Source organism: Ptiloglossa arizonensis, chromosome 6, assembly GCF_051014685.1.
Source record: "Ptiloglossa arizonensis isolate GNS036 chromosome 6, iyPtiAriz1_principal, whole genome shotgun sequence".
Taxonomy (NCBI): domain Eukaryota; kingdom Metazoa; phylum Arthropoda; class Insecta; order Hymenoptera; family Colletidae; genus Ptiloglossa; species Ptiloglossa arizonensis.
The window spans coordinates 25,963,564-25,991,294 of NC_135053.1; the positions used below are offsets into that span (position 1 = coordinate 25,963,564).

Consider the following 27,731-nt stretch of genomic DNA (forward strand, 5'->3'; position numbering starts at 1 on the left):
AAGCTATCGATCGGTTATTCCATTATTCCAAATGCAGGTTTTATTTAGAAAATTACTTTTCGAAACGAGCTATTATACTCCAGTATCGAGAACAAAATAATCGTGTAATAAAATAACATATCCTTTGAAGTAATATTTCGAAAGTGGTCAGGTCCGACTGACAGAGCCACGTTTGTTCTGCGCCTGCGCGTAAGCGTTTATGTACAGTATGCACGGAATAAAGTCTCACGAAGCCGCAGTATCATTTCCACTGGTAGCAGAGTGGGGTGTGTTTCGTCTCTTGGTTTCCTCGGTTCTGCCACTCGCGGCGGCTTTCCCTGTCGCGTCCTTTCGCTCGGTGGTTGTTTCGTTTCAGTAAATACACTGACAACGGACTAACCCGAAGGATACGCACAGTTAATAGTGCGTCCAGGAGCATCGGCTTTCGCCGATCTCCTCGCGAATTGGGTTAGAATCGACGATCGTCCGATCGCGAATGTCGCTCGATGATCCACCGCGACTTCTCGACTCGCGGTGTGTTTACCAGTTTGGTTGATGTTACCACAGTGAGTCACGGTGTCTCATGCAGTCTCATCGTTTGTCCGTACCAGTGAATTTCCTTGTACATCGAAACGACGAAGGGATCGAGAGAGAATGAGACGAGGAACAGAGGCAGAAGCAGAAGCTGCCAGCCGCGAATTGGGTTACGTCCCGTTCGCCTGGCAACGATATATGACGCAACGGCCACCCTTCGCAAGTACCAACGATCCTCGTAATCTTTACGTGCCGCTTTAACTACGGCTGGACACTCTCATCGAGACGAGTCGAGTGCCGCGCAACCGAGACACGCGAGAAGAAAACTCGAGGTGCGTTCCATGCGATCAGCTATCCCCGCCCCGTCGCTAGCATCCACTCGATTGCGCAGCTAGTTTTGGAGGTTAGCCGATCACGATTGAGAAACCTCAACGAAAGCGACACCCACCGAGCGAGCCAGTCGGATCAGCTGTTTCCCAGGACGACCTTTCGACGACTACCCTAGGTGAGCTATACTCTCTGCACGAATCGTTACTACGTTCTCGTCGAATTTCCTGTAACGACGATTACCATATTGACCTTAAACTTTACGAATCGGGGGTTTCCTTCGACATTTCGAATGGACCGTAAATTGAAACGATCGTGCAATTGCTTCGATATTTCGTATTTATTTATTCGATTAACAACGAAATACAAGGTAGAACTATGAGACCTTCTACACACGAGTGCAATAATTTAACGAACGTATTTTATGCTCGAAACGGTGTACGTTCGTGGAAGTATGCACAACGAATGTTACAAAACGAACGAAAAATTTATCAAGAACGTTAAATATGCAAATGTATTAGATCGATAAATATAAAACCGTACTTGCGTAATGTTGCGTAAAAAGGTTGTGCTTTCCTGTCTGGATTGAACGTAAACGTTGACTCTGCTTAGAAAAGTTTGCGAAATACGTATTATTCCGTTAACCGACTGACAAATAAACAACGGTACGGAAACAGTTCTACGGGTATTCAATGTGGTCATATCGTGTAACCACGTAATGGGGTCATTATGTCCATAGCGATGATCACAATTGACTATAGGATGTCCCAACTTGTGCGCAGTATACCTCAAAAACCTATATCGTACTAGTTCTACTAATTTATTGGTACTTAGCTCGGTGATTCGAGTAAATCGTCGAAGCCTAATTCAAACGTGGTCCGAGACGAACGCAACGTAGAATGAAATTTTAGGATACACAAAGGCTTCCGACGACTATTTCCGTATTCCTGTTCGTAATCGTTCGCAAAATTTGCATTTTAAATAAGGTTTTACGATATCTAAACGGAGCATACATTTCGAGCGGAATACATCGACAAGAATTGTAAATTATTTCGAGCTTGCATTTTAATATCGAGTAATAAACCGTGGACAATAAACGACGTCGCAGCGAACGTATCCAGCACGTGACTATGGATGAGTGTTGTCAAAAGGAACGATACGCGCTGTCTTCGCGCGGCACCGTACAAAAGAGGCCTTTATTGCGTCGCGATTCTCGAGACGATTATTACTAAAAGAGCGTATACACCGAACGGAGCTTGTTCCTACTCCGAGACAACGGGACCAACACTTTAACCCCGAAATACGTGCACGCTTCTTCTCCGGGAATATTCGCCATCGCGAAACGAGCGATACGTTTCATCGGATCGCGCGTAAAAATGGTAACCGTGTACTTACATTGCGTATACTCGGCGCGTAATACGATCTAACGCTCGAACCGGTCGTATCGCTTTGATATTGCGTAACGTGCTCGCACGAGTGTGGAAGAATATTAATGCAACAGTTGAAACGTGTCTCGGAAGTTAACCAAACGAATTTAACTAATGTACAATTTGTTTGCTCTTGATTCGATGAGTTTACCTTAACACGGTCCGTTTACTTTCTGCAATTCACGAGCGATTAACTTTTCCGTAAATTGACTCGGAAAGGTCACGTCGAACTACTCGGCCGTGCTTAATTGAGAAATTACGCGGCGGTAACTTGTCTCGCGAGGGAAACTCCAAATTGAAAAACGAGAATTTTGCTAAACGAAAAGTGGAACAAAATCTCGAGCCCGTGTAACAGGAAGTCCTGCGCACCGTGCATAAAGTTACAAAGTCGAGTCGTCGACGGTTTTATTTATTTTTTTTTTTTTTCATTTTTTTTCTTCTTCTTTTTTTTCTCCTTTTTCGTACGGTAGTACCTGTAAACCAGTTTTCGGTGGAAACGCACGGAGGTGGAAAGCTGTATTACTAGGCTAATTGCATCCAAGTCAGGGACGTCTCTAATACGCAGCCATGTTTTCAAACAGGTTGCTCCAGATACTGCCGGATAATACGTTAAATCTGTTACGCGATTTCGCGTTCTGTGTCGCGAATCCTCGTTTCTTCGCGTGCCTCGTTGTTTCCTTTCGTGTGTCGGAAAGGGGGAAACGGGGAGGGGGCTAATGCGGATAACATCTGCTCGACACGGCTAATAGTTTTATACAATTATCACCTTCTTGCGTAACGTAGCTCGGGGTTCGATCGACCGTAACAGAAGTTACCGCGAACGCGTTCGGGACGTAACGAACCACGGATGAAAATATTCGTTCCACGGTGTGGAATCTGTAAATTCGAAGAGTATGTTTCCTCGACGGAGAATTACGGAGAAATCGAGCACGAGTTGTTTCCTCGGGAGGGAAACGGGCCACTAAAAGAGTACAACGAATGGGATACGGTGGGAGGAAATTCGGCCAGACGGGTTTTATTTTCATAGGTACCTGTGGAATATTTTTGGAAACGGTCGCTCGAGTCGACGAAACACAGTGGTGGCGAGATGTTCGCGACTCCGAGCAACAAATCTTATCGATACCCGAGGCATCGCTGTATTCGTAGACACAGCAGAACGAGAAGGAATAAATATTTAAGTGTACGGTCAACGATCGACAATTAAACGAAAAAATTACGACTCGTGGTCGGTTCCTTGTTCCCTTTCTCCACGCGAAACTCTGTAAAAGTTTAGTCGTACCCACTGTATCGTTGCTCCGTTTTCGAACCAAAATTTCACTGAATCGTACGCGGCGTGTGTACACAGTCTGGAAGAAAGTTAGATGATCCCGAACTTTCGAGCGATAGCACATAAATCCCAGATGACGACACGATATACGATCGTCACTTTCGCGCAGGTCTTGGCTCTCAAGGGTCTCTTCGAATGCGCGTTACGTAGTTCTTAGAAATCCTTCGTTCGATACGGTTGCGTTTTCCTACGGAAACGATGGAACGTTTATCGCAAACCGTTGCAAAACTGTCGGAACGCGAAGAACGGTACGCGATATCGGTCCAGGAATGTTATTCGGAAATCGAAATCGATCGGAGGGTTGAGTTTGAAAAGCCAGGCGTCGTGAATTATTTGAAATTCCGGTCGAATAATTTTCCAGGCACGTAGAAACTATAGAAGCGCGTCAGCTTTTAGAAATGAAAAAGCGCAATAGCACGTCGTCCGGTGCTAAAGCGTTAAAAGACGTTTACTCGTGCGACGAGTGGCCGACTGTTGGTCGCGTGCTGACCGCGCGAATAGAATTACGAGCGGCAGTGTGTGTACGGCAACTGTGCCGCGTTATACATACGCGAACAAACAACGAGGATCGCGCATCGATGCGAGTCCTCGTTGAATCGAGGTTGGTCCAACGTGCACGATTTCCGGTAAATCCGTCTTCGATTGGCCGACGATTTTATCCAACCTGTATCGAAACGATCGATCGCCGTGACGTGCAATTACGTTATCTGCTAAAGTACGATTCGCGACCGGCGTATTAACGCGTTTACGATACGCAGCCTCTCGATCGCTAAAATTACCGCGAAGGCGATGCTGTGTGCTTAACGCCGTGTTCACGGCGTTTAGGTCAGTCGTTTTCTCGTCGCACCAAATGAACATTGGCGTTAACGTTGGGGGAAATTATTATTAGACGTATCGTTATCTTTGGCGTAATATCGTTTCCAATGTTAGACACGCCGGTATACCAGTTTGGGTCTTGTTGTTCGAGGCCCGGTGCTCGTTAAACGATCGCAATTGTAGCGTCGTTATTTTTCCTTCGGGTTTCAACCTGTGCGTTGGCTCGGCTTCGCATCGAAGTGTTAATTACGCGGCTTTGTCGATCGACGCGATAACACGGATGCAAAAACGTGTACTCGTAAACGTCAATTGACATTTTTCAAGGACAGACGACTTTCCCGCTGCGATAATCTCTGACATTTCTCGGCCACACGGAACGAAGAAATGTCGCGATTAGCGTTGTATTGTACCGGCTGGGTTTCTCCGGATACGCACCATACAGAAGTAGCTGCTGTTCGCGATACCTTGGTTATTTTTTACGTACGTTGGTTCGCTATCGAACGAACGTTCTTCTCTCGAATTCTCAAGATCGATCGTTTTGTGCACCTCGACGAAATGGTACCGTCGGCCATTGCCTGCGTTCGGCGGAGGCGGACGTAGATTCATCGGGCGCTTTCGTTTTCCAAGGTGTTCGACGGAAGACGAACGAAAGATGGGTCGACGACGTTAAGTTTGAAATAAAATTCGAAAAATATTAAGAGATCGCGTAACAAATTTATCTTGTCCGCTTTCGAACGGTGGTTAAATCGAAACGTCGATAAGATAAATCTTTCCCCGAGGTTCGGTAGGCGAATTACCAGCGAAACGGTCGGAGCGAGTATACGCTAAGCTGTACACGATGGACGTGTACGAGTTCTTTGTTCGAAGTATCTTGGACGAACGTCTAGGCCGTGATAGAATCGCGAGCCAAAATCTATCCGGGTCAGCCACTCTCGAGAGCGAGTGGGTTAAAGTTTGGTGTGTCAGGAGGCCGTCTAGACGACATTAGGCGAACGCGAGAGGATCTCGGTCGGTTGGTCTAGGTGGTGACTCGACGCGACGGGTATCCGGGCTCCGATTGTCCGCGAAGCGGGAGCCGTTGCTGGATGGCGATAAAATGTCGCGAGTTAACGGCGACGGGGGTGCTCTGCGTTTCGATAACGAAAACGATTCGGTGGCAGGAGGTGGGGGATAGAACCCTACCTCGAGTAGGACGAACGACGCCGATTCCAGCGGGGTTAGGTCTGGTTGCGCGCAGGCGTCGTATCGATTTCTTCCTTTGCCTTTGCCTTTGCCTTTGCCTTTGCTTTTACCTTTGCCGTGCGTGTACACGCGAAACAGCCAGCCAGCCAGCCAGCCGACCGACCGACCGACCGTCCTACGACCACGTTCCCTCCTCTATCCAGGAACGGTCACTATCGCGGGGGATGCACCGCGTTAACCTCGGGACGGTAGCGATCGAGGGTAGCTTGCACTCGTTGCCGAGCTGCTCCCCGAGCAGCCGTTTCACCCTTCGTTCCTTGCGATTCTCCGTGCTCTCGCTTCGAATGTTGGACTTGGGGAGAAAGGATCGGCAAACAATTGGTTACCAGGGTTATCGTCCATCGAAGGGGAAGATTTCCGAGTTCGAGGCCCCGGGCTCCCAAACCATGTGGCCGATTTTTCGCCCCCTCTAGCCGGCTAACGTGGCGCGGCGTCGACTCCTCGTTCCCTGTTAGTCACCGAACATTTATTTCCGATTTCCCCGCCGACGTTACGAATCCGTCGGCATTGTCCCGTTTCCCGTACGCTCGTGTTCCGAAAACTTGCGAACGCGTACATATTTTAACGCTACGAGATCCCGACAAGGTGCTCCGTTCGCGCGGAAAGCTATACGTCGAAGAAACTCGACCTAAAGAGCGCGAGAGCGAATTAAAACCTCCAGCCGATGATCAATGATTCGTGACACGAACACGAATACCTCGACCCTTTTGCCACGGCGAGCTTTAACCAAGAAGCGTCCCGTGCTCGGGGCAATATTCGCTCGGTCGCTGAAACCGAGTACCCGAAGCAGGGCCTCGTGCTTAGATTGTTTAGATTACGCCACATCTTTGAGGCCCCTACACAGCCCGAGTATTCGCCATAAATACTTTGAAAACGCGACAGCGTTGAACGTGTATTGTGTACAGCTACGTATACCTCGTTCGCAGCGAAAGGATCGAATAGACGACGACGACGACCGCGAGACATCGGCATCGGATCTCCGGCGAGGTTGCTGTTACATTTTTTCAACGGTACTCCGTTCGCCTAGGTCGAACGACGAGTATTCGTTCCGTGTTTGTTACATTTATCGAATTCGCAACGTCAGAATCGTCTCTGAACGTTTCTCCAGCGGCGGTTGGATCGAGTCGAATCTCGCTAAAAGTGTTCGCGTCGGCACCTTCTTCCGGTCGGTGAATCGAACGAGCTTGGTCGTAAATCGTGCCACACCTGTTTGTGGGTCGATCGGAGGTCGGTTTTCGAGGGTGCGTAGTGACAATGAAATTCGATAGTCTCGGATAACCTATCCGCTGGATCGGTGAGTTCACGGGTCAGCGGCGTCGCGACAATGCCGAAAGCCGGACAGGGATAGTCGATGAACAGGGAAGTGGAAAGAGGAAGGAGGAAGGGTCGTGACGGGGGAAAGTGTGGCGATCTTTGTGTTAAGTGCTTGAAATTCAATGCATCCTGCCCATCCTGTCTCTCGGTCTCGGAGACTTGGATGTGTCGTTGCCCCTGTTGCACGCGGCGCAACCGTTGCGTACCTACGCGCAACTCGATCGACCGACTTACTCCGTTCGCTACTCTTCATTAACTTTCATTAACGGGTAATCTTCGGTTCGATACGGAACTATTAGCGGTTTATGGACGTTAACCTTTTTAAGTAGAACGATGAGCACATTCTGCGGATCAAATTCTAGGCTTTGCTACCGTATTTTCGACTGCCCGTTCCACCGCTCGTTCGCTCGCATTTCGGATGTCCAAACGACCGAACACGATCTTCGTGTCTCGATAAGAAGGCGAAGTATGCAAAAATCTACATCTCCTTCGATACCGTGAAATTTTTTTTTGCGATCTTTTTACCTACAGCGAGCCATTTTCGAACAATTCGAAACCGTTGAATCAAGCGCGTCCGTTCTGTACGTTTAAAGAATTCGCAACGTCAAAGTACTCGACCCGTGGAACGTTATTCATCTCGGAGCAAGCTCTGGAAGACTCTCAACAGATATACGTTCAATTACCAATTTGCTATCGCTTTTTGTTAATCGTGTACGTCGAGTCTCCCCGAAGTAGGATGATGAACGATCGGCCGCAACGCCCGCGACGAAACGTAAGCTCGCGGAATTAACGGGAAGCGTGTTGGCGCTCAAAATTAGATCGAAAAGCGACTAGAACGGCGTGCACGCGGATGACGGCGTTACGTAAGCCACCTAGACGGAAGCAGACGAGTAATCGTACGAAGCGATTTCGATGGCTCGATAATAAAAGAGAACAAAGGAACGTGGGGGGCGGCCACTCGAGGCGCACAGTAGCGTCGTTAGGACCGAGTCGTTGGAGGAAGGTATCTCGTTAATAACTCGAGAGACCGGTACGAGAGAGAAAGAAAGAGAGAGAGAGAGAGAGAGAGAGAAATATCCGATGCGCGAGATTACCGCGGAAACAAAAATAATACGTATAATCTATCGGGGATCGAGTGGAACAGTTTCGAAAGGAGCCGAACGCGGGCTCGCCGAGATATTCTACATACGTATATCGAATTTTAAACGCGGACGTCTATCATTCGCCGGTACGTTCTAATTCTGGCGAATGACTTAACTCCGCGGCGATGTATGTTACATTCGTGTACCTACGTGGGTGCACGTTGTGTATTCATTTTGCGTCGTAACTCGGCTTCACCGTTTTCCTCGTAACGTCTGTATCGATCAAAATGTGTTGCCCTTGGTGAGAAAGATTCGTCGCGCGCGCGTTGGATCGGAGCTAGCTGTTGCACGCTTCCCGGTCAACGTCGAACGTTGCGGCTCGCGCGTATCTATGTAATACTTGCCAGGTTCGCGCGCGCGAAACCTAGCCGCCGTGTTTTTCTTCGATCGAACTTCGAAGCTCGCGATTCTTTCCTTCGTCGCGTACTTCGTAACTGAATCGAGCGTGATTTCGCTCCGTTTTGAACCGAGTTAATTGTACCGCTCGGCCGCTCGGGGGGGATTTCGTTTCTCGCGAGGGGGTACTTTCGTACGTCGGATAAGAAAATGGATCGTTGGATTTTAAAGCTACGTCTACGAAACAACGCGTGAGAGCTACGAGTCTTCGTACGAAACAATGGCCGGGTTTTAAGTCGCGCGTTGGACGCACCGTAACGTCGCGACAATTTCCACACTTTTCTCGGAAACAGCGGATACCTTTGTTTTCGAAATTTGTATCGATTTGAGGGTTCTTTCGCGCACGCTATCAACGGCGCTCGTAATAGCCAACGATTACTCAAGGCTTTCGACATTGGCAACTTTTCCGGTATATAAATAAATCGAATTAAATAATCGATCGGAACGAAACGAAGACTCGTTGTAATGTTGTTTATCGACACTCGGTCTGCCGTGCAGGCGCGTTTCCTTTGGTAATCCTACGCTCGTAAATTCGTCGTTCCTTTTCCCTCCGATCGAAATTATAGTCGACGATTTATCGTCGAACGCGGTACCGGCTGTTCCGTAATCGAATCAACGATAGTGGAATCGTCGAGCTCGAATTCGAAACGGAAAAGGTGGCTCGCGTGTCGCGCGAAACAAATCCAAAGAGATTCCGCGGTCCTTTTCGCGCAACGAAGCTGCATCCAGAGTATATAGATAGAACCGCAGCTATGGAAAGCACGCGGTACCGTACGCTTCCGTGGCCGTAAATTAGGCGTGTTGCGAGAGGTGAATTAAATCGCCGCAGCAACCGTTTCGAACGAACTCTCGTCGGATCTCGGTACAATCGATACATCGGTAAGTGTCGGATTCATCGAGATAAGATCGCTGCTCGGATAACGTCGCTAACGTTGGCTAGGTCGTTCGAGAAGTATTCTAATTCCGTTCCCGTCCTTCGTTGAACGCAAAGTGGTAAACGATGACCGTCGATGATTCGTCGCGCTTCAAGGCGAAGGAAACGCGACGAAAGAAAGCGTTGTCGAGTTTTTCAACGCGTCGCGGTTTTTTTCCCATCGTTTTACGCGCGTGGTTTTTGCGCTCCGAGTTACATTCTGCGCTTTTTCCCACGTAGAAGCAACGGTCGCGTTATCCGAGTAGCGTCTCGCGAAGAAAACGCGCGCGAAGCGACTCGGCGTTTTAACAAGGATAGCGCGTATGTAGGATGGTCGGAGCGTTCAGGAAATTGTCTCGGTACGCTGACCCACGTTTGCAGCTGGATCGAAATAACTTTGCCTCGTGCAGCTTCCTGGAAACATCGAAATCCTCCGCCGCGCTATCGTTTCTCGACTTAATTTCTGTACAACGCGGCAAACGTTCGAACAGGTTTTTCGCAAAAACGTCTCTCCCTCGAAATATTTTTCTTTCGGTAAATTTGGCGAAACGTTCATTCGCGAAAATCGAGATCGTTCGCGGGCGTTGCTCGCTCGTTGGTTTTTCTTTCCTCGCGAAGGCTCGGCGAACCGATCGTCGAACGTTCGTAATACCGTTCGCTTTTCTCCCTCGGCGCGCAACCTGCAATTTGTACGAGTCCGACATCGGTGCACCGTCATTACGTTCGACGATCGTTTTTCCCAAGGTTTTTCAAAGTTTCCTTTCGGTCCTGTTGCCGACTCGTGAATGAGCTCGCCGAGTTTCGCGCGCGCGCGCGCGCGTTCTCCCCGCGATTATTCCGTTACGCGTTGCTATCGCGACTACGAGAGGATGACTCACGCCACGTTTACGCACCTTACGTACGGAGCCGTATTCACGAGCCGTCGATACCGAACACGATTCACGTACGACAGCTGTTATACGAGGCAGAGCACGATGCACCGGCTACGGTTTGCTTCCCCGGGCTGAACGATCGAGTGCCACGCGCCTACTTCCAAACAATCCCGTAACGACGTATCTTTATTCTTCGCGCGTCTCGTCGATTGATCAATCGCTTCGAGGATTCCTACGGCTTCGAGATGAGAGAAGACACGGGCGTACCGCTCGTATCGACGTTGAACAAAGTATACGGTACGTCGCTCGTACGTCGATAATCGTGTTATCGTATCGCGTCGAGACTTTCGTAGAGCTCGGCTCTATCGCGTTCAAAGGATAATACAGGCCCGGTTATCGCGATGCTTTTTGTTCGATAGCGGTTGAACTTTGAGCAACGGAGTCGCGTTCGAGCATAGGTCGACGACGACAAAGACGACGACGACGACGACGACGACGACGACGCGTGGCCGAAAGAAAGAAAGAAAGAAAGAAAGAAAGAAAGGCTAGGTTTTAATGTCGGTTCGGTCCGAGGAGTGACGACACTCGGTACTCGGGTTTGCACGAGCCGCGTTAAGGGAAAGGGGACGTCTAATCGAATAAGAAGTAGGTTTTCGCGAGCGCTTCGAAGCAAGGTTCGCGACAGCTGGCAATGAGTTTATTGGATTACCTCATCGCGTGGCGCATCGTTGCAACTTGACCCGTCCAATTCCGACGGTTGACTCGTACGCGCCTACGCTCTCGCGGAGCCGAGGATATTCGACGAGCCTGGCTAGCTGCGTAACACAGTTTATCCGCATTCCAAATTACCCGGCTACTCGGAACGCTCTCCTCCGATCCGACTCGAGATACCTGCCAGGGGCCACCGTGAAATCGATTCGCGTCGTTTGAAAATTTTGATCGTACGCTTCCACGTAACCGCGTTCGAATTCCTAGACGCGGGGGAACTCTACGTACGAGTATCTCCATCGTAAAAAAAAAAAAGAGAACGTTGCGCGTTCACCGTGCACGCGGAAGCGGGCAAAATAAACACGAAACCTAGCGGAATTTACAATATTCCGATCGTTGCTTCGTACTCTTTCCTCGTTGAACATGGACCTCGAACAATTTATTTTCACCGGAGCGAAGCACATTTCGTTCCGTAATTGTATTCCACGGGAGTACGAGCCCGACGTAGATGCGAGCCCGCTCTTTCGGGGATGTTTCGCGGCAACGAGATCGAAGAAACTCGCGTTCGTCCGGTATAAATCTCCTTGGCGGGCATCTCGCGAACGAGAAGAGGGGAAAAAGGTGAGAAGACCGGAAAAAAGAACCGTGCATTTGAATTGGCGACGATACGAAAGGCCGTGTAGCCAGCGAACCGTATGGAGAAAAGAGAGCGCATCGAGCAGAGGGGGCTTGATTGGGCGAACACGAGGGTCAGTGAGAATGTCGCGTGCACGCGTCATTACGCCAGCCGTCGTGGTACGTCCGCGTCGAATGTAATCGCGATGTACATGCCCTCTTCGCACCTGGTGCCCCCGTCGTTCCTCTTCCTGGCACCTACGAAAAAACCTTTCAAGAATGCGAAACACGCGCGAAACGTTTTGCGCCAACTGGTCGATCCCCCACCGAACGGAAACGGATAAGAACCGAGCTGTTGATCCGCGATTGTCTCGTTTCGCGGATGCCGCGCGGTGCGAATCGTCGGACGGAAGGAACGTTCGCTTGTTCTCGGTTTCCTAAATTCTTTTAAAACCGCCGGAACGCTTGCGTTTCGGCTAATCGATATCACGAACGATAACGACGACGCAGAACCGACCCACTTTACGAATCCTTTTCCTTTCATTTTTCAATTCGAAACTACGATCTCGTAAAAATTCGAAAGGCGATCCTTCTTCGCTCGGAGCGAACGTCCACGGTTCGTGCGCCTCGACGTCGAGATCGTTCAATCCCGTTTATTAGCGAAGTAAACGGGCAAGTAAATAAATTCAAGCACGTCGCGATGGAGTCGTCGATAGAGACGGGGTATTTGACGGAAGGCTCGGGACGCGCGAGAAACGGCGACATTAGGCGAGGTAACGAGCTTCGAGACGATTTTCGCGATAAGATAAGGGGGAAAGAGAGGCGACGTCCCCTGCTCGGGCGCACATCTTCCTGGTTATAATGCCAGCGGACAACGTCGGGAAGCATAGACGTTTGCTGGCACCCAACCAGCTGCCAGAACCCGTACGGGTTCATCCGTGCAGGTCGACCTCGCGACACGGTACAGTGCGCAGAGTAGACGACGCTGCTGCACCGAGATTTCGCAATTGCTCGGCAACTCCGGCCGAGAAGATTAATGTCGAGAGAGCGGCTCCGACGTTAAAAGTCGGGAGTCGCGCGGGAAACCGATGACACGCTCGAGGGACATCGAGCATCCTTCCTTGACATTACGAATTGCTCCTGGATTCGTTGGAAAGCTAGGACGAAATTACCCTCGTCTCGAGTAAAAAGAAAAGAAAAATACTCCCGATCGGTACGATATTGGAGAAAACAACAGACCCGTCGAATAATTAAAATCTTTGGCGAGAAATCGAGCAAAACCGTTTACCCGTTCCGCGATCGCGAGTCGTTGCCCCGCACCGTTTACATTCGCGAACAATCGAACCTGGACGTTTGTTTCGTTCTCTCGTTCTTATCGAGAATACTCGAATTTTGCTCGCTCTCCTCGAGCACTCGCTTCGAGTGTCCGTCGACGCGCGGCCACTGCTCTTCCAACGTGTATTTTTGCGATCCGGAAAGGTATTTTCTTCCGTAAAATTACGAGTCTAGCTTCGGCGCGACCTCTCAACGTTCGTAAACCGTTTCAACGATTACTCATTTAAACTTATTTCGAGAGACCGTTACGTTCGCGAAAGTGTACCGTAAATTTCAACGCGTAAGTTTTAGCAGCGTTTCTATCCGTAAAGCTGCGGTTTAGGGATCGCGGAAATCCCGAGCGACACAAGTCCGCTTTGTTCTTACCGTTTCGTAACGTAAACGTCGAGAACTGTACTCTCCTCGGTCGCGGGTACGGAATTAAATGAAAATCGTGGCGCACCGCGTCTGCTTCGTCCGTTCGTCGTATCCCTTAACGAATTATTCTCCGTGTATGTACATTAGCGATCGTTGTCCCTCTTACTTTCCGCGAGGGAGAACGAAGGGTCTGCGACACCCTCGCGCAGCCGTGGTTCGCGGTTCTGTACGCGTTCCGCGACAAAAGTGCGCTGAAACGCCTCGTTTACCGCTGCATCCGGAATCGAATGGGCGAATTTTACCGACGAAAAAACCTCTCGTCGCGTCCAAAGTTCGCGGTTTCTCGTTCGTTATCGATATTTTTGAAACGCGAACGCTCCGTAACTCGATTCCACGAACTCGGCGCGGTACCACCGTCTACGAAACGAAAGAAACGCAGAGAATTTTATGTACCGGCGCGTATTCCGTGCAGCGAAGCTAATTGCGTGGAAACGCGAGCGTTTCTCTTTCTCTCTCGGTCTCTCTCGGTCTCTCTCGAATCCTTTGGGCGAGAAGAAAAAATTGGCCGAGTCAACCGCGAAGAACGACATCGGATATCTAATTATCCGATGGGGGACTCGTTTCTCCGGGTTGCGTCCAGAATGCAACTGTTGTGCGCGTGCACCGTACGTGTGCGTGCACGCAACACAGAGGCGCGGCACCGCGCGTTCGTCGAGACACACGCGGATCCGTAATCCTGGCGACTTAGCGTGCATCCGAGGATTCTTACGCATACGGAGGAGAAGCGTGCTCGTATTACGGTTCGCCCGGTACTACAGTTACGTTAATACCCGTGACAGAGACACGTCGAGCATGAAAAGAAGAAAAAAAAAAGGAGAAAGACGATGCACCGAGAGAGGGACCCGAGCAACCGGCCAGAAACGAGCAGAAGCGGAACGATGGACGGAAACTCTAACCGATTATTACGCGGTGCTCTTCCATCGAAGGACAAACTTCCTGCGCTCGGTCAGCGTGCCCAGGCTTATCAACAACCCGAAGTAATCGTCCTTTCTATTCGTTGCTCGCGATCTTCGCGCACCATTAAGACCAGCACGCGTGGACGGATGCTCCCCGGGTCGAGTTCCGTTACTCTTCCCTCTTTTCGCCATCGCGATCACGAGCGCGATCGCGTCGTGACGCGTCTGTCTCTCGACTCGCGCGATCCCTTTTCGTTTCTGCTCCGCGGTTCGCAGACTTTCCCCGGGACTTTGATACGCGATTCGCCTCCTCTAACGAATAATCGCCACGACTGTACTGTTACTCGCCGACACCGGAGACGGCCAACCTTCTTCTCCGCAGAAAAGTTTCCAACCACGGCGAAAAGATAAACTTTTACGACTTCTGTTCGTCCGGTGTTTGCCGAATAAATAAGAAAATTCGAATCGAAATTTATATATATCGCGACGAAAAAAGAAAGCGATCGATCGAGCGAAGGTAACGATCAACCGCGACTCTACCGTTACTCGACGAGTTTGTATCCAGATAAGAGTTTCGAGCAACGACCAAAATGGAAAAACAACTTTTTTACATCTCGATTCGAATTCGAATTACGAACGAAAGAAAATCGATACGTTGATTTCGTTCACGGTCTTTGGTGAAAATTTCGTTCGTCGCCGAGTAACGAGGCGAAATTTTCAATTCGTCGAATCGTTCGTCGAGCGAACAACGCCCGTGGAACAAATTGAAAAAGATGCGGTCCATTGTGCTGAAACAACGGAGCGTAATCTGAACGCGCGTCGTTTCTAGGATCCAATTATCGTAAACACGTTGACGCGCAATGATAGCGACAACGATTGATTCGCATTGAGAATAATCGCGGCGATAATACCTACCGATAAGTGGACTGGAACAACAATGGCGATAAAACGAACGCGGCAGGGGAAAACGATGGGAGGAAGGAGATCGGAGCGCAAACGCGGAGAAACGAAAGAGGCGTAATTTCGCGAAGGAACGAAAGAAAATAAGACGAGCTTGAAAATTTATCGTCGGCTCGAGGGGGAGCGGAAGATCTTTAAAGGCGCGGTTTTGAATTTACGGCGAGTGAATCACGTCGGATGTACAGCGTTCCCACAAGTCGTGAGAAACGTTTATTCCGCGTCCGTGATACCGACGAGCTCGCGTTCAACTCGAAACAACGTCCAAGGACCGGACCGCTCGACGAAACTTCTTACCGACCGAACCGCTTTCGAAACGACCAACACTGTTGCACGCTACGAATTCATTCGTTTGTTCTATCCACGGGACGTTTCGGCGCGGAGCAGAGTGTACGTAGTTCGCGAACCGTATACGACCGCGGAGACGACGCGTTCGTAAACGCGGAAGAGGAGCTCGAAAGGAGGCCGCGAAACGAACGAGTTTCGAAAACTTTTTCGAACCGAGTGACCCTACTTCTCGATATTAAACTCGCGCGTTTCTACGATCCGCGAACGAAGCCAACTCGGAACGTGTACGAATTTTCAGAAAAGGATCGAAAACGAACTCACGGGAAATTACGCGGTTCGTTCGGAAAACATAGGCCCCTTTTGATCGGCGTTACGGTGCATCCGACTCGGATCCGCTCGGTCGAGACGTTTCCTCGGTATCTGTTGTTCGTCCGAGGCGCAATTGCGCGAGACGCGCGAACCACGGGTCCGTTTACGGTAACGGGTACTTTGATTTTCTCGGTTCGTTGTTTCGTAAGTGGCTTCGAAGCCGCGAACGCGCGGAACTGTTAGCGACAGGAAGTCACGGTACCGGAAATCTCGTCCAATGTAACGTTAGAAGTTCGTGGCCGGAAATAAACATCTTCGAATCGTTTCGTCGCCGAACCACGATCCCTCGATGGAGCAAGAGGAGGCGACGATGAGCGAAGAACGATTCACGCGCGCTTTTCCGCTCGATAATTTTGAACTCGCGTGCTCCCGTAACGGTGCAATTAAAACACGCGTACGCGTTAAACGGATCGTCGTGTCCGTTCGTTTATCGTACAAGTCTTCGACCGAGAATAATTTCTACGCTCGTCGTATATTTCGAAGGAAAATTCGATCGATCGATCTCGTGCCGAGCCGGCCGGCCGGCCGGCCGACCGACCGCTTCGAGGACTGTCGCGAATTTCCCGCATGACCGGGCTCCCTAATTGCAGGACAGACTCGTCGCGAACCGAGTGCTTCGATTTTGACCAGTTTTCTCGGTAGAGGAGTGACCCGCGCGCGGACTCGCGTAAATAACGTGGGCGTGAACCTAACACTCCGCGAAAGTCCGTCGATGGAAAATGGTGGACCTCCTGTTCGCGACACAGATCCGTCGGTGTCTCGTGGTTACGTAAGCGTCGCGTGTTCATCGCGAGCACCAAGTAAATATTATGGTAATGCAATTCATAATCGATACTACGAGAGAACACGAGGAACAATTTCGAGCCACGAATTTTCGTATCTACGATACCGAGGGAAAATACCATCGAACGCTTTCGAGACGCGGAAAAAACGGTCGACGATTGGGAATTTTTCTTTTTTTTGCAACGATGCGGAAAGTTCGACATAAATGCTCATCGAAAGTACATTCCTCGAATAATATTTTTGCCAATTTTCATCGGGAAATATAAGGGTCCTCGTCCCGCGCTACTCGAATCTTCTAGTCGCCCGCTGGAGTGGATTTCTTCGATCGTAATTGGATAGAATTTTATTAAATTCGACGCGCGTTTATTTAGGATTTATTCTCGTGGATATTTCGGGGGTCGAATCGTAGCATCGGTCAAAGTAAATCAGATTTCGCGAATAACGACTGCTTCGCAAACGGAGCGATTCTGGCCGGGAATGTTGGATGAATTACACGAACCAACGAGCACGATAACGCGTGCAACGTTTTTCATAAAAATGTAGATAAAAACGACGATAAGGCAACCCGACGATAATCCTTTATTGTCGCGAGTGAGTCGGTTCGCTCGTCGAAACGGAAAATGGCTCTCCACTTACGAGCGAGTTGCTTCGGCTCGCGAGTACACGTCCAACGAATTGCGTAAATCTCGATAAAAGATAGAACCGAGAATTTACTAAAAAGCGAGTCGACCGGCAGCTCGCAAGAAGAACGTTCTCGCGTCTCGTAACCGTCAATGCTCGCGAATAGCGGATCGTGCAAATTTATCAATTTAGTAGCCCGATGCACCGAACCGCATTGAGTGTCGTGACGCCGTAATCGCGATGCGCGAGCCGACCGTAAGACCATTGCGCCCGTAATTGTTCGTACACGCTTTGCTCGCCGAGAGAAATCCGCGAATTCGTTTGCTCGTTTCTTAACGTTCGACTCCCATTTTGGTCGTCGAATTGAGCAAGAGAATTCCACGCTCGAGGAAAACGAATACCTACCTCCGCGTACCATTTGGTATTCCGGCTGGTATCCAGAAGATCGAACTTGGTATCCGTTAAGGCTTCTGGCGTTCCAATCTCGCGCGTTTGAAAAAAGAGCAGAGTTTCGTTTTACGAAATATTCGACGAGAGTCGAAGCTCGACAGGAACGAGAAGAAATACGCTCGCGGGGAAATTAATACGCGCGTAAAAGGGTCGAAAGGTGTTCGAGTAGGATTTTCAAAGGAATTGTACGCCGCGCGGAGTGTTCCCTCCTCGTGGTTCTATTCGCGAGAAGAAACGCGTGTTTCTCGTAACGCGACGAGAAGGATTGCTCTAGCGTGGTAGCACGCGCGTTCTTCCGAGGGTTTGTCCGTCGAGTAGGTTTCGTATCTCCGGAAATCTTACGACGAGAGCTCGGGCAGACGGTCGAAGGTTCTTTTTTCAAGACGCGTCAGCCCCGGAGGAAGGTTTTATTCTCGATGTCGACGATTCGTCTGTCGGCGCACTCGCGGTGTTCTAGGAGTCATTGCCCTCCTCGGTCTATCCCGAGGTTCTCGGGCGTTTGCATACAGCGGAGCGTTTTGTACGTGTTCGTGTCACCTGTCTGCGAAAACAGGTGCCTATTCAAGCAGCGAGATCGCTTCCTCCCGCTCGTCCCGTGCCACGCCTGCTGACGCATTGCCCATTGAAAAAGAGTGGCTGCCACGGGCGGCCAGGGTTGAACGCAGCTCGCGGAGGGAGCATCTCGTCGCGTTCTCCCGCTAATGGACTTTTTCGAATCGTTTCGTTCCGCTCGTTCCTTATCGTTGGTCCGTATTCCGGGTCAGGCGATACGTTCGAACGCGCGTCGCGTTAAAATACCGTGAGAGCTCTCGAACGCGATAGACCGCGCGACGAAATTCGAACCGAATGTACACCCTGACACGGAATATCGCGTTTGTGTTCCAGGTAGCCCAAATGCCAGTCCAGCACGCGAGCCTTCTGAAAAGCATCGTCTCGAGAACTCCTTGGTACGAGCGTAAGTATTCCAAGAACGAAATGGTACTCGGCCCGGTTGGTTTCTCGTTGGTTTCTCGTTGGTTTCTCTTTGGTTTCTCGCCGGTCCGGAACATTCGAGTTTCGATTCGCGAGATACTCGTTTCGATGTGTCAGTGGACCGTGAATATCGAACCGAATCGATCCGGTCGCAAGGATCGAAGTACACCAGGACTCTCGAGAGTGCATCGCGCGCGGAACCTCTCGGCGTAGATCGAAACGGAGACAGAGCTGCGCGTTGGTGCACGTGGTTCGCGCGGGCGGAGTGCGCGAAACCGATATAGGTAAAAGCCGTCGGAGGTGGCGGGGACGGTCCGATATAGACGCGAGAGCGTATCGCATGCTGGCTCGATCGAACGACGGGAGCGCGAGCCGAGTTTGAGCGAAGCGCGGAGAAGTTTGGAGCCACGGTGGAGTAGACATAGGTATAAGCGTCCGAGGCCGCCATTCCTCTAACCTTTGGGTCGGTTTTGCGTCGCGGTCTCGCGCGACGCTCTCACAGCCAGTTGCGGCCAGCCGTTCTCCCAGCCAACGTTGCCCACCACCTTTCTTCCGCGTTCGATCCTTTCTTCGATTCTTTCTCCGTTCGCGAGTACCCGCCTTTTTCTTATTCCCGCCCGTGTGGCGCGCGAGTAATCGAACACGCACCGGAGACGTGCACGAGTTACGCACGAACGCGCGAGTGCGAGCGACCGAGCGAGCGAGCGCGCACGCACCGTCGTTTACGCGACCCGCACGCTTCGTGCAACTCGAAGGTAAAGTTCTCGACCAACGACGCCTCTCCGTTCCTCTCCGTACGCTTGTTTGAATTTCGTTTCGGTATCGATTCGCTCGTACTCTCTTTTATCGCGGTTCTGTACGCGCGAACCTATCCGATTCCTTTCCACGTTCAACACCGCGCGAAGCACGGACGGACCAAGTAAATACGTGCCCACGTTCCAGGGATATCGAAGATCGTTGCACATTTTTAGAGTAGGCGGATCTCGGAACGATATCACGGCTTCTGCTAGGTCCGCGTCCAGCTTTCCGTGACCGGTCGTACCGAGCTCGGACGTTAATGTCGAACTCGCGTCCATTGTGCCGAATCCGGCGATTCTTGGACTCTTCGCGTGAAATATCCGGTGAAAAACACGACACGAAGAACCGAAGCAAAATAGTCGGTGAGTCACGTTTCGCGGTGCCGGCGGTATCTTCCTCGGCGCATCCTTTGAGCGTAAACGCGATCCAATGTGGTCAAGCGTGATCCAACGTCTTGGATTCCCGTCACGGTTCTCGAGATTCCCTCCGCCTTTGTTCCCCTCCGATCCACGCCTCTCCTCGTAAAATGTATCTCCAGAAATTCGAACGAAGAACGAAACTTTGATACCGCGGTAACGAGAACGGTCCGAGAAAACGTAGCTCGGTATCGGCCTCGCGTTTGTACAGTTACGCGACAACGTCGATCCGTCACGGAAAAGAAACCGCTTCACGGGAGATCGTTGAAGCGTTAACAGATATTAACGTCGCGGCGCTTCGGTGTAATTAGTTCCAATTGGTGATTCGAGCGCGACCTCTTTCCCGCTCGAGTACCAGCAGACCGGACGAGCAAAAGGATACCCCGAACGAACCGATTCGCGCGGGGCATCGATTTCTCCGCGTCGCGTCGCGTCGCGTCGCGCCGCTGCGTTACGCATTGCCCCCCGACGCTCGTCTACCTCCGTTTCCCGCTTCCGGTGCGAGGACTTAATTCGTTTGTTTATTTTCCTGCCAGGTGAACGGAGAAAAGACGATGTTGTCGTACATGCTGCCAACGGAAGACAAGCCGCCACCGGGAGACACCAATCAGGCCAACTATCGCGCTAGTAAACTCCAGAAGAGTCCGAGAGAACGTCCTCCTCTGGCCTCGAAGCCGACGATAGTCGTTTCCCCGAGGAATCACGCCGACACGGCCAAAACGATGATCGTCTCGACGAAGATCGAGGAGCATGCCGGCGATCAGCATCACCGGCAGCCGCAACAACAGCCGCAGCAGCAGCTGCACCAACAACAGCAACAGCAACAGCAACAGCAACAGCAACACCAGAGCCTCGAAAGCCCGAAGCACAACGGCACCGTGGCGAAGAAGTCGACGTTGCACACCTCCAAGGTCACCAAAGACGACAGTCTCTACAGCATCAACAGTGACGCCAGCACGGTAGGCAGCGATCGAAAGAACAAAATTTTCAACGGAGCGAAGCACACTAGTCTAAAAAGGTGAGAAAAAACTCGACGAATATACAAAGGGGGCTAGAGCCGGAGAGCTTGGAGACTCGAAGAGAGTTCAGGGGTCATTCGAGACCACCTTTCTAATTCGGTTCGCTCGGTCTTTAACCTTCTCCTCCCGGTGGTATATCAAACTCGCGCGACCGATTAACTCTCCCTCTCTCGCTAACGCCGAGACTTCGCTATTTCTGTCAATTTTCGATAAGTAGGTATCTCGACGATCATTGAAAAACGAACGTCGATCGTTTTCTTCTACCTCGATCGATCGTCGATTTTTTTTTCCGTTCCGTTTATCGTCCCCGATATCTACGATAATTCTCGGGTACCGATAGCCCCGCAACTGTTTCCGTTTTCTCAACTTGGAACGATCGTCGACTCGGCTCGATGTCTAGAAACTCTCCGGGCGTGGTTCCCGTTTCGTTAATCGATCTTTTCGATTTTCAAACGTCGCACGAGACACCGCTAGAATCGTATCGACGCGAGATTCGCACCTGGCAGAGGCGGTCGCGCGACAACGCGCGCATTCGTTGGAACGTTCGCTCGGATTCAACGCGTTCGAACGTAGAACGGGAGAGGAAAATCGGAGCGAGTGGTTCACTGTCAAGGTAAAACGTTTGGAAGCGTCGCTCGAGTTAAAATTATCCACCGAATCGAAAAACACCGCCGAATTCGACGATCCCGTACCTTCTCTTCTCTCTTCTTTGTTCTTTTTCCAGCGTTTCCGTCCAACCGAAACGACGATACGCATTAGCGATCGAAGTTGTACACAAGTCGGGACGGCCTTCGCGATTCTCCTGTTCCGCTGCTACCGGAGAGAAAGTTTGACTAATGATCCGTGCGTTAATACATTTCATTGGACGTCCCTTTACAAAGCAAACACGATCCAAGTCCCTCCACCGGTGGAGGATGTTATACCATACCGGTTTGCGAGCCGTCTTTTGCAGCGCATCCCACTGAAACTCCCGTGACATTTACATGTTGGGTAGGTCACGGTCATGCGACGACTTGTGGGACCGTGCTCGAACAAAGCCTAACGTACTTACAGAGGCTTTGTCCTTGCGCGCTAGAATCACAAGTTTGAAAACTTTGCCGACTCTACTTCTTTGATTCGTTACTTCGACAAGTATTTCTCCGCTCGGAGACTCGTCGCGTCCATACGTCTCGCACCGGGCATACGTCGCGTTTACCCACGTTCGTTCCGATTTCCAAAATTATCTTCCGTCGCGTGCTTTATCGTGCACCGGAAATAACTCGTTTGTTTATTTTTTTGTTTATTTGTATTAGCGCGCGCGATACGAGTATCGCGATGCCATTGTTCGAAGCGAGGAATACCAAACAGTTTCGTAACGTTCCGCGAGAATTAGAATACGCGGAGCGTTCTCTGAAACCGAAACCGTTAAAAGTTCCGTAATTCGAAAGAACGATGCATCGTTCGAATTTTAAATCGTCGACGGTCTTGTTTCGCGCGACAATTTGTTTTTCCGTTTCGACGTAGGAAAACGTGGTCGATCCCGAGACGAATTTAACGACACTGCGTAGTCGAACGTAGCCTTGAAACGAATTTCAAACGAATTCAACCATTGTACAAAGAGGAGAGAGATCATCATGGGAGGGAAGGCTTCTCCCGGTCGCCACTTTTCTCGATTGGGTGCTCGGTGAAACTGTCCAGTGCTCTCTTCGAGCTTGTCGTAACGGAAGGATCGTAAAATCGTTAAACGCGCTCCAAGTTCCTTCGGGGGACATATTTTTCACACGCCGTTTAACTCGGTCCAATTTTAACGTCGTATATCGTGCAGGAGAAACGCGTTCGTCGATACCGTTTAGAAGCGGCAAGGCCGATCTTCGTTGCCTTTGAAACTGCGGGGGACACGATATTTGAATAACGCGTACGAGTGATTCGTGCGATTCTCGTTTAAAGCGAGTCCCGGTGTTGCCCGGATCGCTCCGCGAATCGATGAATTTGCGTTTTGGAGAAAGAAAATGGGAGAGCTGTGTGTGGGTAGACGATTACGAATCGTCGTTACGTCATCGGGGACAGTTTGAAATGGTGACACACATCGGTCCTAAGTAGAAAGGGACTACGGTTCGCGAGGAGGAGACAATACATCCTACTTGTTTTCGAATTTCTGAAAATAATTTATGCGCGACTCGATACCATTTCTATAGTTTCCGGTTCGTATCGCTGTATACGTTAGGGATACCGCTTCGTATTCTTGTACGTCGCAATTAAATATCACAAACTCAAAATAGTACCCTGATATTTTATCACCGAGCCGTGTACGCGTTACTCGACAAAGCCGTGATATTTGCACAGAATGGTAACGAGAAATCGCGGTGACGTACGTTATCGGTGTGTTACTCTTGAGAATGTAGCCTAGCGGTTGAGTAACTTTCCCACTGTGTGGCAGCACTGTACCGATAACCAATCTAGTTCGGATCAGAACCCCGTTTCGCAAGGAAAAGAAGGGCACCGTAACGTTGCACCGGCTAAAAGATGTCGTCCGGTTGCTACGAACAACTGGAAAAATCGAAATCTTTTCGTCGAACGTTCGATTCGATTTTCGTCGCTTCGCAAATCGTTCCATTTTGAAAATTGAATTTCGATCGATCGGAACGGAAAATTATTTTCGTCCAACGTATTCAAAGGTCGATGCTACCGTGTCCTGCAAAGTATACGAGACAGACTCGGTACAGACTCGTAGCTTTAATCTCGACCGTGCTTGATCGCTGTAACCCGATACCTCGATCGCGGGATTTCGATTTTGATATCAGACCGCCCGCTGCTGCGGTTACCGAGTGTCCGATTCACTCGCTTCGAGTGCTGTCACGCGATAGGAAATTGAGGTTTACGGGAACTATTTTTTTCGGCTCTCTATACGGCTAACGACATCTTTTATATCGACGGTCGTCTCGTTGCTACGACGAATCCACGTTCCACGTGGGTTTTTGCAAAACGTTCTTTTACCGGATGATTTACCAACGGCTCTCCTTGTAAATGTAGATTTTATGTAAATAAACTAGTCGACGAAGATAACATTCCTCATTTCGCAGAGTCTCCTTTGGTTCGAGCAAAGGATCGATGGTTGAAACTTTGGTGTACGAGACTCCTGTTCAAGAGGAGCCAGAGATCAATCGTTTCTTGGACCACAACGGACGCTTACCTCCTTTGATCGCGTCAGTACCCGATACCGAGTAAGTAAATCATTTTTTTCACTCTATTCTCGGTCGCTTATGCGTGCGCGATGGAATTTGTCGCGTCATCTGGCGCACAATATATATATATATATATATATATACATACATGCATGCATACATATGTGGATATTTACCGGTATAACGTTTCTGGACGTTCCATTCGTTTAACTGCGCGGTCAGATGTTAAAACTCGCGAGCGTAGAGTCGTTCGCTCGAACGACTAATTCGTTACAGTAGACCGGTGAAATATAAAGTCTACCATCCATAGTTCTTTCGTCGTTTCTGTTATGCACGGTAACCTTTTTCCCGTTTATAACGCGATTCTCCGTTCTACGCCGAGAACAGAGCCCGGACATCGCTGTAGTCTCAATTCGACGATTCAGATGCCTCCACGGGCTTCCTAATAGACTTCTACTTATCGCCCTGTACGATCATTATCGTGTTTGATCCGGTTAAACGATGAACCGCGCGCTTGGAATACTTAATGTCGGTTTTCGACAAGGCGGGCGTCGCGTTTAGGATCATGTTTCACCAAGGCGGAAGGACAATTGTACGTACAATTTTTTTATCCCCCGCCCACCCCCCGTTTCGTCGAGAGCTGCGTTCCCTCGTATATTTCGTTACGGTGTACTCGCCACAACGAAGCGTACTCGTTTACCCAATATGTGCATGGATGGAAGCACGCAACAAGTACATTGCAGGTCCGTTCGTATTGTAGGGAATTTTTCTTTAAACCGAAAACTGGGACATTGACATAAAAGGTGGCGATATTGACATCATTCTCGGGAAGATTTAAAATACGCTACGAGAACCTCGAGACGAAGTATGATGTCATGCGAAGAATTTGCACGTCGATGAATATCAATTCGCACGTGTGGTACTTACAATACATATCCGGCTATACGTGTTCAGATAACTATGCAAATGGAACATAATGTTACGCATTTATAACTTAACGTCGATACACGAAGGCTAAAATTGCAGAAGAAAATAAAAGTACGCTTATCGACGTTTAGCGGCGTTTCCATAATTCGAAATTAATTATACGTTTGAAAAATCAACAGGGGCGAATGGGTAGCGATACTTTTTGCAAACACTTTTCGGTATTATTGCAAATAACGCGCGTATCTCGAATCCCCAAAAATCTACCAGAGGTAGAGACGAAAACAAAAAACTTAAATACAAAGTTTCGTTGAAATACATTCGGCCGTTTAGACGCAACCGTGTTAATAGACATACACAGGTACGTATCTACGGATGTACTTACACACACGTGTATACATACACGTTCGAAAAAAAAAATTTTATTCCTTTTCTCTTTTTAAATAAGACACGATCGGCTAGTCTTGAAACGTGTTTTTCCGTTAAAAGAAATTTGTTGGAAATTTGTCTCGATCGCGACACTTCCCGTCCTTACAGATCGGAAAATAAAAATGGTGAAACTGTATTTTTTCCGTTGCTTCTTCTCGTGCTGGTAATTTCTAAAGAAAAAATCCGTGCAACAATATGGTACGGTTCGGAGCATTGTGCGAGATGCAGGTAGTTGCAACGTTTGCCAAAGTCGGCGACAGAGGGCAGCACCTGCGCGGTTTCAACCGCGCGACGTCAGTGCTGCCTGCTCAGTGTAGAGCGTGACCAGGTGGAGCGAGGGAGGTCCATAAACGCAGGCGTGGTGCCGAGGATTTACGATCGATTTCGCGACTCCTATATAGGAGCTTCGTTTGCCGGAGAGACGAAGTTTAGTTCGTGTCGTGTCCGGGCATCGGTCGGCAGCTTTCGTGCGTGCGATTTCGCGAGTGCGTAGGGTAACGAAGTGACTCTCGGTTCGAAGTTGCTCGAAGTCGAGGGAAAAGGACCTTGCATGCCAGGAGTATCCACGGGAGCTTCTCGTCATTGTTCCCGAGTCGCAGCCACGGGAAGCTGACGGATTCTCGTCTGTCAGGTAGGTTTCCCTTCCTGTTGGTCGCTTGTAAACAGTTCGAGCCAGTGGTTCGCGATCGCTACTCGAATCATGGACGATCCGAAACCGGGATTTCGCGGGATAAGCCGTGCACCGAGTCGTCGATCGTGCCGAGTTAACCGCCTTTTCTCCATCGTTCCTTCGTTTCTAACTATTTTAAGCTCAACGATAACAGATTAGTCGCGAGGCGTTATCGCGCGCGTCTCACCGCCCACGATGTCTTACGCGTCGACGAGACGATCGTGTCGCGTATCGCGACCGACGATCGATCTCGTTCGCCGAATGGGCCAGTAAACGGGACGAACTAATGTAATAAAAGGGGAAAGCTGGAGGATGAGGAACTTGTCGCAGTTACGAGGGGAGGAAATGCAAAAGAGACCGAGTACACTCTCCGACCAGTTACCATGGCGACGAGCCATCTTGACACACTACAGACCCTTTCTTTCGAACCTCAGGATTTTCCTTTTGTCGAGCCGGTACTAGCTAGCCGCTCGAGAGCAGGTAACAGGCGTTTTCGCGTTAACCTAGTGATTCTGTTTTTTACGCTCGTCTCGCGTTCAAATTAGTTTTCTTCTCTTAGAGAGTTTCGAAAGTGTTTCGATAAATTAAATACAATGTATGCGGGAATGCAAATGCCTTCGAAGAAATTATTTCTGCATTCGTGTTTGTCCCACGTTTCAGATTTTCTCGAGCACTCTTTGGCACTTTGATCGTCGGGTGTATAAGAGAAACCTCGCTACCGACGAGAAAAATTACACCGAACGTAAAATGTTCCGTGACTCATGGGGTAATGCGACAAAGAATCGTTTCTCGAGTATCCAAGAGCGAACTTCTTACTTTATTTCTCGTGGAAACTACTTATCGTTTCATTCACCGTGTTTTGCAAATTACAATGCGTCTAGAGCGTTATCGTTAATTAAAATGAAACCGAATCTGCACACCGAGAAAGATAGTGGACGTGTCGTTGTCTCACCACGGCGAGTTATCGTTATTTTTCTCGCGACACTCTTTTTCTCCGATAATTGCACACGAAACATTGATTTTCATCTTTCGGGTCTCGCTAAACAGCAATCGATGCAGGAAACGCGAGCGTTCCAGGCTGCGAAGCAGAGGTTTCGTAACACCTTCGGGGAATATGGGAATAAAAATCAACCGACTGCGTTGTATAACAATCGAACGTTTCTTTGGGCGTTCCCGTTGTATTTGCTCCGTAGGCTTTCGTAACAATACAAATTTAAGCGCGATATCGAACTACAGACGGTAGTCGGTCATGCGTGACCGGCGTGTCTAACGCATATCTCTGCGTTAGCACCGAAGACTTCGCTTTGCACGTATATATGTATGTATGTATGTACATCGTCGCGAGAGATTCTCGTGACAAATGAACGTACAGTTTTTCCTCCCAGGGTAGCACTGTTTCTTGCTCGCGAGGAAAGCCCGCGGCCGTAGAGTCCTATTAGAAAAGCTACCTCCGGTATTCATTTTTTACTCCCCGACCTACGAAGAAGGAGTATCGTCGCAGTCGAGAAAAATTTCAGAAAAATGTTCCTTACTCGGAAGAACACGTTTCGGAGTCATCTGGTCACGTTCCGTACGTGTGTACGTATCTATTAATACGTTCGAGGTAATTATAGT

General features: G+C 49.6%; 1 protein-coding gene across 2 annotated transcripts in view; it reads left to right on the top strand.

Annotated features, from left to right (window-relative positions):
- The first annotated feature begins 255 nt into the window (after window positions 1–255).
- Window positions 256–27,731, top strand: part of LOC143147764 (uncharacterized) — a 48,408-nt gene continuing 20,932 nt past the window's right edge. The window contains exons 1-4 of one of the 2 annotated variants that reach the window (XM_076313332.1): window positions 256–1,018; window positions 18,614–18,683; window positions 20,451–20,932; window positions 23,993–24,133. In XM_076313332.1, coding sequence (XP_076169447.1) covers window positions 20,469–20,932; window positions 23,993–24,133 — 605 coding nt within the window. In that variant the 5' untranslated portion in view covers window positions 256–1,018; window positions 18,614–18,683; window positions 20,451–20,468. The remainder of the gene's footprint in view (window positions 1,019–18,613; window positions 18,684–20,450; window positions 20,933–23,992; window positions 24,134–27,731) is intronic. The other variant, XM_076313333.1, reaches the window with a different exon arrangement.